The following is a 12048-nucleotide window of genomic DNA, read 5'->3' on the forward strand; positions in this document are numbered from 1 at the left end:
AAACGGGCTCAACGAGAAGTGGACATCGGGAATGCGAGTGCGGGAAGCGGCGGCGGCGCCGGGCGTACCCGGATGCTGCTCTTCGGAGGATTCATGGTATCACCGAAAAACCTCTGGAGCTTCGCCCACCTCACTATCATCCACTTCGTGGATATGGATGGATGAAAAAAGTTTCATTGGTGTCCTGAAGGATTCCACCCCCGTTTTATAGGGGTAGAATCGCGGGCCGCTCCCACGTTGGGACGGGGAGGCCCAGCCTCACCACCGCATTGTGGACCTTCTGGACAGCTTTGAGTTGTTGTAAGAGAACCGGACTCGTGAGCATTAAATGAAAGGAGTTTTCGGAAGATTCTTCATTTTTCTTTGTAAAGAGGGGCACCTCCAGAGCATGTGGTGATGCGAGAATTTTTTTCATGGTATACTTCGCGTTTACAGGTGCATTTTTTATGCTCTGGATGAATTGGCCTTAAATCTTAGACGCTATAAAACGTCAAATGAAAATTTTTGTGCCAGTACATTTATAGCGAGGCAAGTCAGGTCTCACCATTATGAGTAACACGTGCTCTTTTTTGTTACTTTAGTGTGCAATCTGCGCCCTCTCACTTAATGTGATTAGCACATGAAGACTAATTGAACGTATTCAACCCGTCCCAACGTATGATTACGCATTATAAAGACCAGAATTTTCATCACTTGTGGAAGGCGGCCGTTTTAGGTAGGGGCCATGCTTCCCGCTGCAACTATACCGGCCGCATCGAAGGGTGATAACGTGCGAGAGCAAAATAATCATCACCTGGGGCTTTGGTTTACATTTTCAAGCTTCTGAACGAGATAGTGAATGCGTGTAATCATGTTCCCATGCTCATAAAATGAAAGAAAAAAAAACGTGGAACCCTTGCCCTGTCAGAACTTGGGAGGCAAGTGAATCTTGGCGTGCACGCGCCAAACACACCATACTCTCTCTTTCTTTCTTTCTTTCTTTCTTTCTTTCTTTCTTTCTTTCTTTCTTTCTTTCTTTCTTTCTTTCTTTCTTTCTTTCTTTCTTTCTTTCTTTCTTTCTTTCTTTCTTTCTTTTTTTCTTTCTTTCTTTCTTTCTTTCTTGCGCACTGTCCTCCCAAAGTCTTGCACAGGGAGGGGGGAGGGCATTATCTAGCTTGCCTTAAAGGGGGGGCTGCGCACTGACCACTTGAAAGCAAAATAGCGTGCACTTAAGTTCGGCGCCAATTCCCGCGAATGGCACGTCTTTTCCTTTTGTGATGCAAGAGCGTAGCAGATTACGTAACAAGGTTGCGACTTTACACGCCTTCTGGCGGAACCTGCATGCACCTGCTACATCCGCATTGAGCTTTCACGTGCACTTGTGCAAGAGGTGCACGTAATATTCGCCAATACCAATGCCACTCTGCGGGAGACGGTAACTGCATCTGGCGTTGTCTTTAATGCCATCTTTGACTGGTCATTTCGGATTGCTCTCCTGAGAGAGAGAGAGTGAGAGTTTGAGGAAAGGAAAGACGCAACCTCTCTCTCCCTCAGGAGAGTGCTCTTGAGCGCTGCGAAACGACCAGTCAAAGCTGGCATAACTATGAGCGATGAATTTTAAATATATGCAAAGCCTGACGTGGCCTGCAGTCATTCTGCGCATTAGCATGCTGGCTGAAGCAAGTATCACCCCATTCATGTTCCATTCTGGCTTTGTACGACCACGCGAAAGAAAACTAAATGGTGAACATTTGTCTACTTGCGGAATTGTTGCCACATAATATTTATCGCCGCTTAATTTAGCGACTTCGCCTATAGGAGCGAAACGTCCGCTATAGCACGTGAGGTCGCATCCACGCGTGCTCAATGAAAACGGCAGAGGGTTATTGCGGCCACCGTGGCGAATGGATTGCAATGTTCATCCATCAGCAGAGTTCGAATTGGCGCGCGCTCCCAGATCGGCAAATAAGCTTAGCGTTTCGTAAGTATTGTGGAGTACAGTGCACTTACTGAGGATAAATAATAAAAGAGTGGCTAAGATGAAATATTTACGACAAAACGGGGCTTATTGGTCAGCTGTCCACTCGTGGGGAAAAAAAAACGAACACGTTACGTGACGCCAGCTGGCAAACAGAGAGTGGGTTCCACACTCACCGCCATGGATATATTGAGCGGTGCTGACTTGACACTCCCAGATCTTCCTGCCCATAAGTACACCCGGTGAAATGGACGCGAGGACGACCGCTGCTGTAGCTCAGATAATAAAGGAGCATCGAGGGCGGCAAGTTTTTTAATCGTCTACTTTAGTTTCTTCACTTTTGTATTGTAATTACTACATTACAATTAATGTGCCCTCTACCTTCCGTGGCTTCATTATCAGTCGGTTTTCATTAGGATTGTATCAACAAAGAAAGGAGCTCTTAAAATTTTTTCTACAGGTATGTGTGTTTCATGAAAGTTATGAAGCCACGTCGCACATGCGGTGGTGAGTGTGTTGTGCAAAGCTAAGGTGCCGTTTCGGTTGCCCCAGATTTGTTTCACCTTGTCGCCGCCCGCGGCGCAACGCCTGTCGGATTCGCGTCCGTATACTTTTCCGCGCCCCCATTGCGGCCCCTTTATTCACGCCGTGCCGAGATGGGAGCGGACAGCGCCGGGTCAGCCTTGAATGCAACGTCGATCGAGCTGTGCGGCCAAGCTGGCCTGTGCGCGTCGTGCAGGAAAATAGGTTGCTGCACGGGCAGCTCACGTGACGGAAACGGCTCGCTGCGCTTCATCTGGGAGGGCCGGCCTGTGCCCGTTTTAGAAGCGCTTCCTATAATGCAGTGTCGCGGAGTACGATGACCGGCAGCGGCTGATCCTCCCTGCACGCGGTGCCGGTGGAAACTAAGGCGCAGCAACCCTTGCAATCCATCACCAGCGCATCACTAAAGGCAAAAAAAAAAAGGTTCTACAATGAAAAAATCAAGAATTTTCCGAAAATTTCTTTCATTTATTGCTCACGAGGGTGGTTCTTATACAACTCAAGGCTGTCAAGAAGGCCCACGATGCGGCGGTGAGGCTGGGCCTCCTAGTCCATATACGTGGGAGCGTCCCGCGATCGTATACCCCTAAAAAACGGGGGTGAAATCCTTCAGGACCCCAATAAAGTTTTCCATACATTCATCCATACATACATCCATCCATCCATTTATCCGTCCGTCCGTCCGTCCGTCCATCTTGCAAGCGAAACTGCGCCCAGGAATATATGTGTGATAGAAGAAGCAAATGCATGGTTACAGCATACTCGAAGTGAGGTAGCACAAAGCTGTCTTTAAAAGAAAGACTCATGGGGAAATAGATGAGCATTGTTCCTTAATGAAAGTAATATCGCATTTTACGTGCTGTATTTTTTTTTCCCGATACACAAGCTCCACTCATATAGTTGCCGACCGTCGCGCATTGAAAACCGTATTCTCCAGTGTTGAAAAGCGTGTGCGCTGGCGGCGTTTAGCGTTGAAGCTTAATTCTGAGAATTTTCTCAAAATTCCTAGACACCATGGTATGAAGCGAGTTTGCGCGTCTTTGAACAAGTGACACATTCTGTGTTATCACAACATGTGCTTCAGCGAGTGCGCTGATATTTTAAAGTTTATTCCTAAGCAAGAACGCCCGAGCGCTTCTTCGAGGAATCTGCTGCATGGCGGGCGTCGACCCGAGGCACCTCTCACACCGAAAGTTTCTCATAAATGAACAAGTGCACTGTATATTTTGCCCCGTTGAAAATATACTGACAAAGTAATACCCGTGCCACACGGGCATAGAAAATGACATTTGGTGGCGAAGGCCTTCAGTTCCCGAATGACATTCGTTTCGCCGGCGCTGCTACACGTCCAAAGCGAATGACATTTGACTTGATGATGTCGATCACAGCACCTTCCAAGTGAGCATTGAGTGAATAGCAATAAAAAAAATTAAGAAGCATTTACAAGCTTCATACACATCAGATAATCATCAAATAAAGAAATAAGCGTATTACGCGGTCCTAAGTTTTAGTTTCTTGCTTTGTTTTACAACGTTGCAGCCGACCGTAGCAACCTAAGCCAACACTAGTCAGATCCACAGCGTAGATAGACACTAAAATTGACAAGCGTTTCATTATCAATGCTCTATTTTCTTCGTATAACGTTCAAAGCATCTTTTTAAGACTTTAGTGCAAATAAAAGACGGGAAATTTCATTTTTAGCTCAATATGATTTGTTTTATATACTTTCAGGTAAATCGCACTTCGCGAGCTGTGTCGTCGAGAGTAGGCATTTCTCAGTCAACTGAGTTCTGGCGAAGGCAGTTGGTGGCGAATGGCATTCGAATGGCATTCGGATGAATGCCATTTTGTTCGCCCGTGTGGCACCGCGCGAATGGCAATAAATCTGAAGGCATTCGGGGGTAAATGCCATTTTTTCTGCCCGTGTGGCACAGGTATAACACCTGCCCTTTCAGTTATCGGATCTGGTTGACCGTCAGTCACTTGGACCACCCTTGTGAGAATAGATTCTTGCGTTTGTTAAACACGCGTTTCATAGGTACTCGGGCGTCGTAAGCACTAGTTCGCTGGATTCCGTGCCGACCGGTTGTGCCTCGGCGATCTCCGGGGGGCGAGCCGGTCGGCCAGAGCTGCGCTGTCGTCGGAGGGGACGTGATTCTTAAGTTGAAAGAAGATTACAGGGCTCACTTCCAGAGCTGCGCTGTCGTCGGAGGGGAGGTGATTCTTAAGTGAAAAGAAGGTTACAGGGCTCACTTATAAATTCTTTTCATAAGACGACAGCGCAGCCCCTCCGACGACAGCGCAGCTCTGGCCGATCGACTCGCCATCTCCTGACGCCGTGAAGCTCTCGCAGAGTGGTGCCCCGTCCTCGGACTCCTTAGACCATGTCCCCATCTTTCTCCATCTTCTCTTCACTTCTGGATGAGGGTGTCCTCCTCTTCATCTCTATTCCTTTTGATCCCTCCATATGCATTTTAATCCCTCCTCCCTCGTGAGCTACTGTTGAGGTGTCGCACTAAGATGCAGACAGTTACGGGGCTCACTTTTATCTTCTTTTCTCTCTTTTAAGAATCACTTAAACTCAAGACTCCCAGCCTTTCTTCGAAATGGCAAGCCCTAACTAATTATTCCGGTATTTGGATATCCTCTTCCCTTTTGTTTGAAACGAGTTGCTGAACAAATTTTCTCAGCCTCATTGCCACATTTGCTGATTTATATCCCGTATAGTGTACGTAGGGCACCCGTAATGAAGGAATCTCTATGATTCATGCCTGCACGCATCCGCGTGTTTCTCAAAATTGGTAGACAGTGAGTAAGCACGGATATTCGGCCACTTTGAAGGACGCGAACGGCAGCCTTAAGTGCCACCAGTTCTCAAGGTCAAACGCATTGTTTTACGCTGTTCGTTAGGACTAGAAATGTTTGGACAAATCAGAAAAAAAAGCATCTCGCTTCAGTTACTTCGAAACCATGTATGCTATAGGATTTTTGTTGATGGTGTTTGTACTTATCTTGCTGTCGTTTATTTTAATGTATTGAAGAAGTCCATCTGTAAATGTGCCGCTAGTGTAAGTGTATACACAGATTTCTGTAGTTTCCGGCACCATGAAAAATTTGTGACTCGTCATGTATTGTGAAAAGTATTGTCAAAACTGTAAATAAAGTACAAACTTCAATAATACGATAAATCGCGATATTTATCCTTCTCGATGACGACACCGGTAAACAGATAGCACAGTGAGCAACGTGGCAGAACGGTCGGTCCGCCAAATTAAGACACATTTAAGAACATGCGTTTCAGTATTAAATTCCCTTCGTTGAACCACACATTTTACTATTTTTGCATCCTTTCAGCGAAATTAAAATGGCTGCACGGGGTGCGACAGTATGCAGAACTACTTTCAGACGTATGCTCATATATTCTCGCAGCAGAACCGTTAAACCGAGATCCATCGTGTGCAAAAGAGGGAACAGCAAGCGTGTCAACGCGGGAATGTCGATTTCGTATTGGGGGGGGGGGGGGGGGTGGCAGGGAGGTGCAGTTTTGTTGATCGTTGAACAAGCGATATGCTCAGCTCTGAACAGTTTTGAAATGATCACTTGTCTTCACACTGACGAGGAGGACAAGTTCCTTTGTCGAGCCACTTGCTCTGGCCTGTGGTTTCCCATGTCACTTATCCTATACGTACTTGTATTGAGCTGTGAAGTGCGTTATAAACGCTAAGTATCAGCCTATTTAGGTTAACAAACAAACTTTAGAAGACGTTAAAGGGCCTCTAAACCACCCGGAGGTCGAAATTCAGTTGTGGTGGGGAAGTTGTGCGAAACGCGTAGCTGCGAGAATTTCTCGAAACGCTATGGCAAAGTCACACGTGCTTGATGATACGAATCACTCGTCTGTGGCGAGAAACCCGCAGTATACCACACATCATGGGGATGCCAAAATATAACGGCTGTACCCGTCACACTCAACACCACGCCGGAGCAGTGGGTGGCTGCGCTGTCCAGTCGGGAAGCGGACGACCAGATCATGGCTGGTTGAACGCGCCAGACGGGCAACAAAGGCCGCAGGAGTCCTGGACTGAGGACCCATCCACAAGCGTTGTGTCGAACAGCGCTTGGCAGAACAGCTCCAGAGCCAAATAAAGTTTATTCTCTCTCTCTCCTATCCTGGCCGAGTGTTCCTCCTCACCATGCGAGGATCATGAGTAGCAAGACCACGTACAACAACGTTGACGTTGAGGGGTTTGCCGAAAGACGTGGAGAGGAGAATGGCTTGTTTCTTGGAATTTGTGGGACCCTCGCGACTCGTAGGGCTGCCGCGTTTGGCGTTGTTAATCGTCGTCGTCGACGACGACGATGATGATGATGATGATTGGTGATGGAAAAGCTATAGCTGTAAACCAAGTGGCAGATCTATCCTTCGTTATGCCATCATGGAAAGTAAACTGTGGAACCTTCAAGCACTCAATGATTGATAAATGTGACTTAGCCACGTAGACTTTCACGCACTTACCCGACCGGCGGATCAACGCAGTCAAATTGAATATGTGTGCATTGCACGGTTTATTTTGCGAATTTCGAACAGGAGTAAAGTTTTCGCGAGTACTTTGTCAATTTTTGTGCCTCTTGGAAGATAAATTAAAAGTCTCTTTGTGCGAAATTTAATATGAATGTTGTTTGTTTGACATGCAGCATAAAAATGGACGAAAAGCACAAATCTTGCAAAAAAAAAAGCTAACACCATTTCAAATTATTTCTTGGTTTAACGCATTCCAAAATTCATGATTGCATTCTTTTCTCATTTTTTTTTTATTCAACCCGTTCGAATACCCGAAGCTTTATTTTTGTTATAGCCTTATGGTAAACAGTCACAAAAGCGTTTGCTTCTAAGCCACGTAGTGGGCGTAAGCCATTGTTGGGGAATGGAAAAAAAACCATGTTCTTCCGGATAACGCAAACGTGGCGCGTTGTCACCAACCTGCGAAGGAGTGCAGTCTCGCCCGGTGACCAGGACGTCACTTGCGCCTCGCGACGTGTGAGTGAGCTGCCGCATCTTGCAGCGTAACTTCATTTGGTTACTGCCACAGGGATATGATTGATTGATTGATATGTGAGGTTTAACGTCCCAAAACCACCATATGATTATGAGAGACGCCGTAGTGGGAGGCTCAGGAAATTTCGACCACCTGGGGTTCTTTAACGTGCACCCAAATCTGAGCACACGGGCCTACAACATTTCCGCCTCCATCGGAAATGCAGCCGCCGCAGCCGGGATTCGAACCCGCGACCTGCGGGTCAGCAGCCGAGTATGCCACAGGGATATATGCCCACTGTGTTTGATTACATCATCGCAACTAAAAGATTACCGTGCTAGTGAACCCTAACCTTTTCAGATCTTTAGTTTATAATTCGTAGCTTTGTCTATCAAAAATAAGAGATCGTTTGACCGCTTGCTCAGCAAACATTTTTGTTTATTGGTATTATTATCTCTAAACTACTTTTTCAGATTGGCTTTAATTTCAATTTAGTTTCATTTAAGTATCCTGCCGCCCGGTTCTTGGCCCATCCCCCTCTGTGTGTGAGCGCCATCCATCAGAGGTCATCAGCATCTTGCACGTATCGTTTCAGTGGTCTACCGTCTACCCGAAAATGTTCTTGCGTGTGTATATGTACACACAAACGCACACGAACATGTATAAAGTAATTGTTCCACTTACCGTCTATTGGCGCGGCCGGACGATTGAGTGTTGCTTACGCTGGGCATGCTTGGCTGCTGGCCCGAAGGTCACGAGATCGACTCCCGAACTCGAAATGCTATATATATATATATATATATATATATATATATATATATATATATATATATATATATATATATATATATATATAAAGGCCCGTGCACAGTGCGATGTCGGAGCCCCTGGTGGTCGAAATTTGCGGAGCCCTCCTACTCGGTGTACCACTTAACATGGCGTCGGGGCAGGGGAGTGCTGCTAACCTCAAGCCACACCACCACTTTCACCACACTCACCAACGGCAGCAATGTGCAACGCAGGTTTACACCCACCTAGACACAATGCTGCCGGTGTTCATGGCTCATAATTATATCGTATACGATATAATTATGAGTCATGAAGTTTTGTAACCCAAAACCCTGACAATTATTATTTTGTTATCACTTATCATACGATTTAGGAGTGTGTTACCATTCTTTGGAACATTTGCACCAACCAGATTCTTGGCATGTCGTGTGGTGCCGTGGTTGGCTGCATTTCTAAAATCTCCTTGGAAACGGGAATAAATACCTAATTATAAGCGTCCCCGATTTTCGTTCACAGACGCCGTGAGCCTGCAGTGCTTCTGACAATTATGACCACCTGGTGTTCTTTGGCGTGCATCGCACGATGTTTTGGGACGTTAAACCCCAACAATTATTATTATCGCATGGTACACGCGTGCCGCCATGCAGCATCTCGCCTCCACCGAAATTCGGCCGATATCGATCTCACGTCTTTCGGGTCATAGCCTGTGAGCCATTGCGGTGGCACATTCCCAGTTTTAGGTCCAAGTAATTATATCGATTCAAATTAGTGGCAGTTCTTTTCAGAATGACGGTTAAAATAAGGCGATATTTCCGTATATGTACACTTATACAATTCAGCTAGTTTTAATTACGCATTTAATTCGCACAGTTTGGTGGAGGGCTGAAGCACTCCTCGACAACAGTGACTAAAAGTGGTCGGGAAGCATTTGTACTTTATTAGAACGTTATCTTACGCTGATCAATTGTGATTTTCTATGAAACACACACTCACGTCCATACAGGCCACCTTGAAGCATGATAGTGCTATATTAGGCACATAAAAACAGCGCCAATAACGAGGGTCAAGAAAAGGAGACCGACAGCGGCACTGACTTACAACAAGGAACCACGTAATATATACTTGAGCTGTATCTGACAAATAAGAGGAATGACAAACCAAAGAAAACAAAATTCACCCAACAACCTAGTAGTCATTGTGATAACGCGCCACGAATATCAAGTGTGCCAACATTTTGAAGAAAATCTATTTCTTTTTTGTGATAGAGCAATCGGAGGCCTGCTGACACACATAGATTATCCAGCCTTTCAATTTCTGTGGTCTCATAAATTTCGCTTATCATCTGATCCCGATAACGCCTAATGACCGTACAATGCTTGTGTTTCCAACTTTCAGCATTGTACGGTCATTAGGCGTCATCGGGATCAGATGATACGCGAAATTTATGGGACCACAGAAATTGAAAGGCTGGGCAATCTATGTGTCAGCAGGCCTCCGATTGCTCTATCACAAAATGAAACAGATTTTCTTCAGAATGTTGGCATACGTGATAATCATGGCGCGTTATCACGATGACTACTCGGTTGTTGGGTGAATTTTGTTTTCTTTCGTTTGTCTTTCTCCTTATTTGTCAGATACTGTTCAAGTATATTGCGGGGTTCCAGCAAATAAATCTTGTAAGTCTGCTGCCGCTGTCTGTCTCCTTCTTCTCTTGTCCCTCGTTATTGGCGCTGTTTTTACGTGAATAATGTCGTACCAACTCGCCCAGGCAACCACGTTAGCTATATCAGGGTTGTCGTGGATACAGCAACACATGCGAAATACGGCCTAAGAAAAACTACAACAGCTAAACAGTGCACAGATTGCTATGCCATCCGGCGAAACTTATACAGGCCGTCTACGTACACTTATACGTAAAAGTCGCACATTGAGTGTACGCCAAGCCTCCAATTTCAATTAAAAGTAATTGCGCACTTGCTTCGCCAGTAAAACAAAAAAGAGTGGAAAGTGACGTAGTCTTTCCGATCGCCATGCTTAGATCACCGTTATATCAGACGAGATTGGTGCTGAAATTTTCGCATGTCAAAACCGCAAGTCGTGATGGCGTTGGTCCTCGTCTGTTAGGCTTACATTAATGCTCAAGTGCACACTCATGACCGTTTAAGTGTGAAGCCGGGGCCAACTATATGACTTTATTCGTCGTTCCGCTTTTGACGCGGAGGACATTTCGGTATATAGGATAAAGAGGCATTACTTACACATTTTTTTTTTTTCGTTTCTTCTATAAGCAATGAGCTTGCACCCTGGAGTGAGCACGCTCGACGCCACATGACGCGTTCTCCGCGATGACCTCGCAGGCTGCCGAGTGTGCTGACACCGAAACTCGCCGCGCCAGGATCGGCATGCAGGACGAGCACGTGTTGTGCATGCGGGGGGAACACAAAACAGCCGCGGCGTAAGTGAACAACGGGCTTGTGATGCCGGCCTGCGTCCGCCACTGAGTGTTCTCTCTGCACAGGACCATGTCGCCGAGCCCGGAACCTCGCGCCGTTCTGGCACCCGTCGCACCGTGGCCCGTCACCGAGAATGCCCGTAAGAACTTCTGTCCCGACGGGCAGTCTGGGGCGTGGCGCGCCCTCTTTTCAAACGTTGGTCACCGACATCGGCTTCACAAACAGCGATTCAATTGAATGCTTGTGGCCCTCGCAACTCTCGTTCACACAACCATTTGAACATTCTATCAAACGTGTTCGATACTTACCTGCAGGTCGCGGAATTGAATTCCGACCGCATTTTCGGTGCAGGAGAAAATGCACGAGGCCCACGTGCTTGAATTTAGGTGCACGTTACAGAACCAGTGGCGTATCAAGGGGGTAGCACACCTGACTAAGCCCGTCATACGCGCCCTCGTTGTCTACGTTTATTGCGTTGCTCTTCAAAAGGAAAACTATGGCGCTGGAGAATTTTCGATGTTGGGCTTTTCGTTTGTAGGCGCTTGGAACCACGGTGTCACGCGCGTCGTATACGTTGTCAGCATATTTTGACGTGCACAATATTTCTGAGTTTTCTTTGTCACTGTTTATCACCATACTACCCCTCCTATCCGGCTGTCACCCGGCTAGATAGTCCAAAAAGTCTAATCAGACTCCGTGCGTCATGCGAATTATGCACGCCCTTGAAAGCTCGTAAACACCAGTGATTTCGTTTTCAAGAAACGCAGTGCTCATCCACGCGAAAACATTTTGTTACTTCATTGTTTATTGTTAAGATATTTGAGATGAATCTTCACTAATCCCTCAAATTCCTGATTACGTTTTCATCGACCGACGAACTCCAACGTATGTCTAACATACTTTAAAAGGGAGTGGCTGCTGGAGCTCCAGAATTCACCACCTGTTCATGAATGTCTTATCACAAAGTTCAATTTGCGTCTTTCGTATTACTTACAGAAAGATTTTCTCTCTGCAGACGTTCCATGTATAGGGCAAATCGGGACGCGTGGTAGCTCTCCACTTTTTCATCTTCTGCGGGGCCAACCTTTCTCAAAAACACTGTTCGAGCTTTTGTTTTAAATGCTGCGGCACACACTAACCTTGCTTCTCCGGCATCGTAAATATTCAGTTAAAATACCGAAGGCAACGATGTAAGGTTGTCGCCGGGGTCGGGGGCAGACAGGCGGGCCAGTATGTCAATTTATGAACATTGTCTTCGGCGATTTAGTTT

At 46.3% G+C, this 12048-nt stretch overlaps 1 protein-coding gene across 3 annotated transcripts in view; it reads left to right on the forward strand.

Annotated features, from left to right (window-relative positions):
* LOC119175683 (guanylate kinase) overlaps positions 1–12048 on the forward strand; it is a 175274-nt gene that overhangs the window by 141512 nt on the left and 21714 nt on the right. The window contains exons 1-3 of one of the 3 annotated variants that reach the window (XM_075881894.1): positions 7425–7538; positions 10683–10780; positions 10844–10917. The exons of 1 other annotated variant lie outside the window; for it this stretch is intronic. In XM_075881894.1, the coding sequence (XP_075738009.1) occupies positions 7440–7538; positions 10683–10780; positions 10844–10917 (271 nt within the window). In that variant the 5' untranslated portion in view covers positions 7425–7439. Of the gene's footprint in view, positions 1–7424; positions 7539–10682; positions 10781–10843; positions 10918–12048 lie in introns of those variants that run through there. One more of the 3 variants, XM_075881896.1, reaches the window with a different exon arrangement.

This window comes from Rhipicephalus microplus, chromosome X, assembly GCF_043290135.1.
Source record: "Rhipicephalus microplus isolate Deutch F79 chromosome X, USDA_Rmic, whole genome shotgun sequence".
NCBI classification, from domain to species: domain Eukaryota; kingdom Metazoa; phylum Arthropoda; class Arachnida; order Ixodida; family Ixodidae; genus Rhipicephalus; species Rhipicephalus microplus.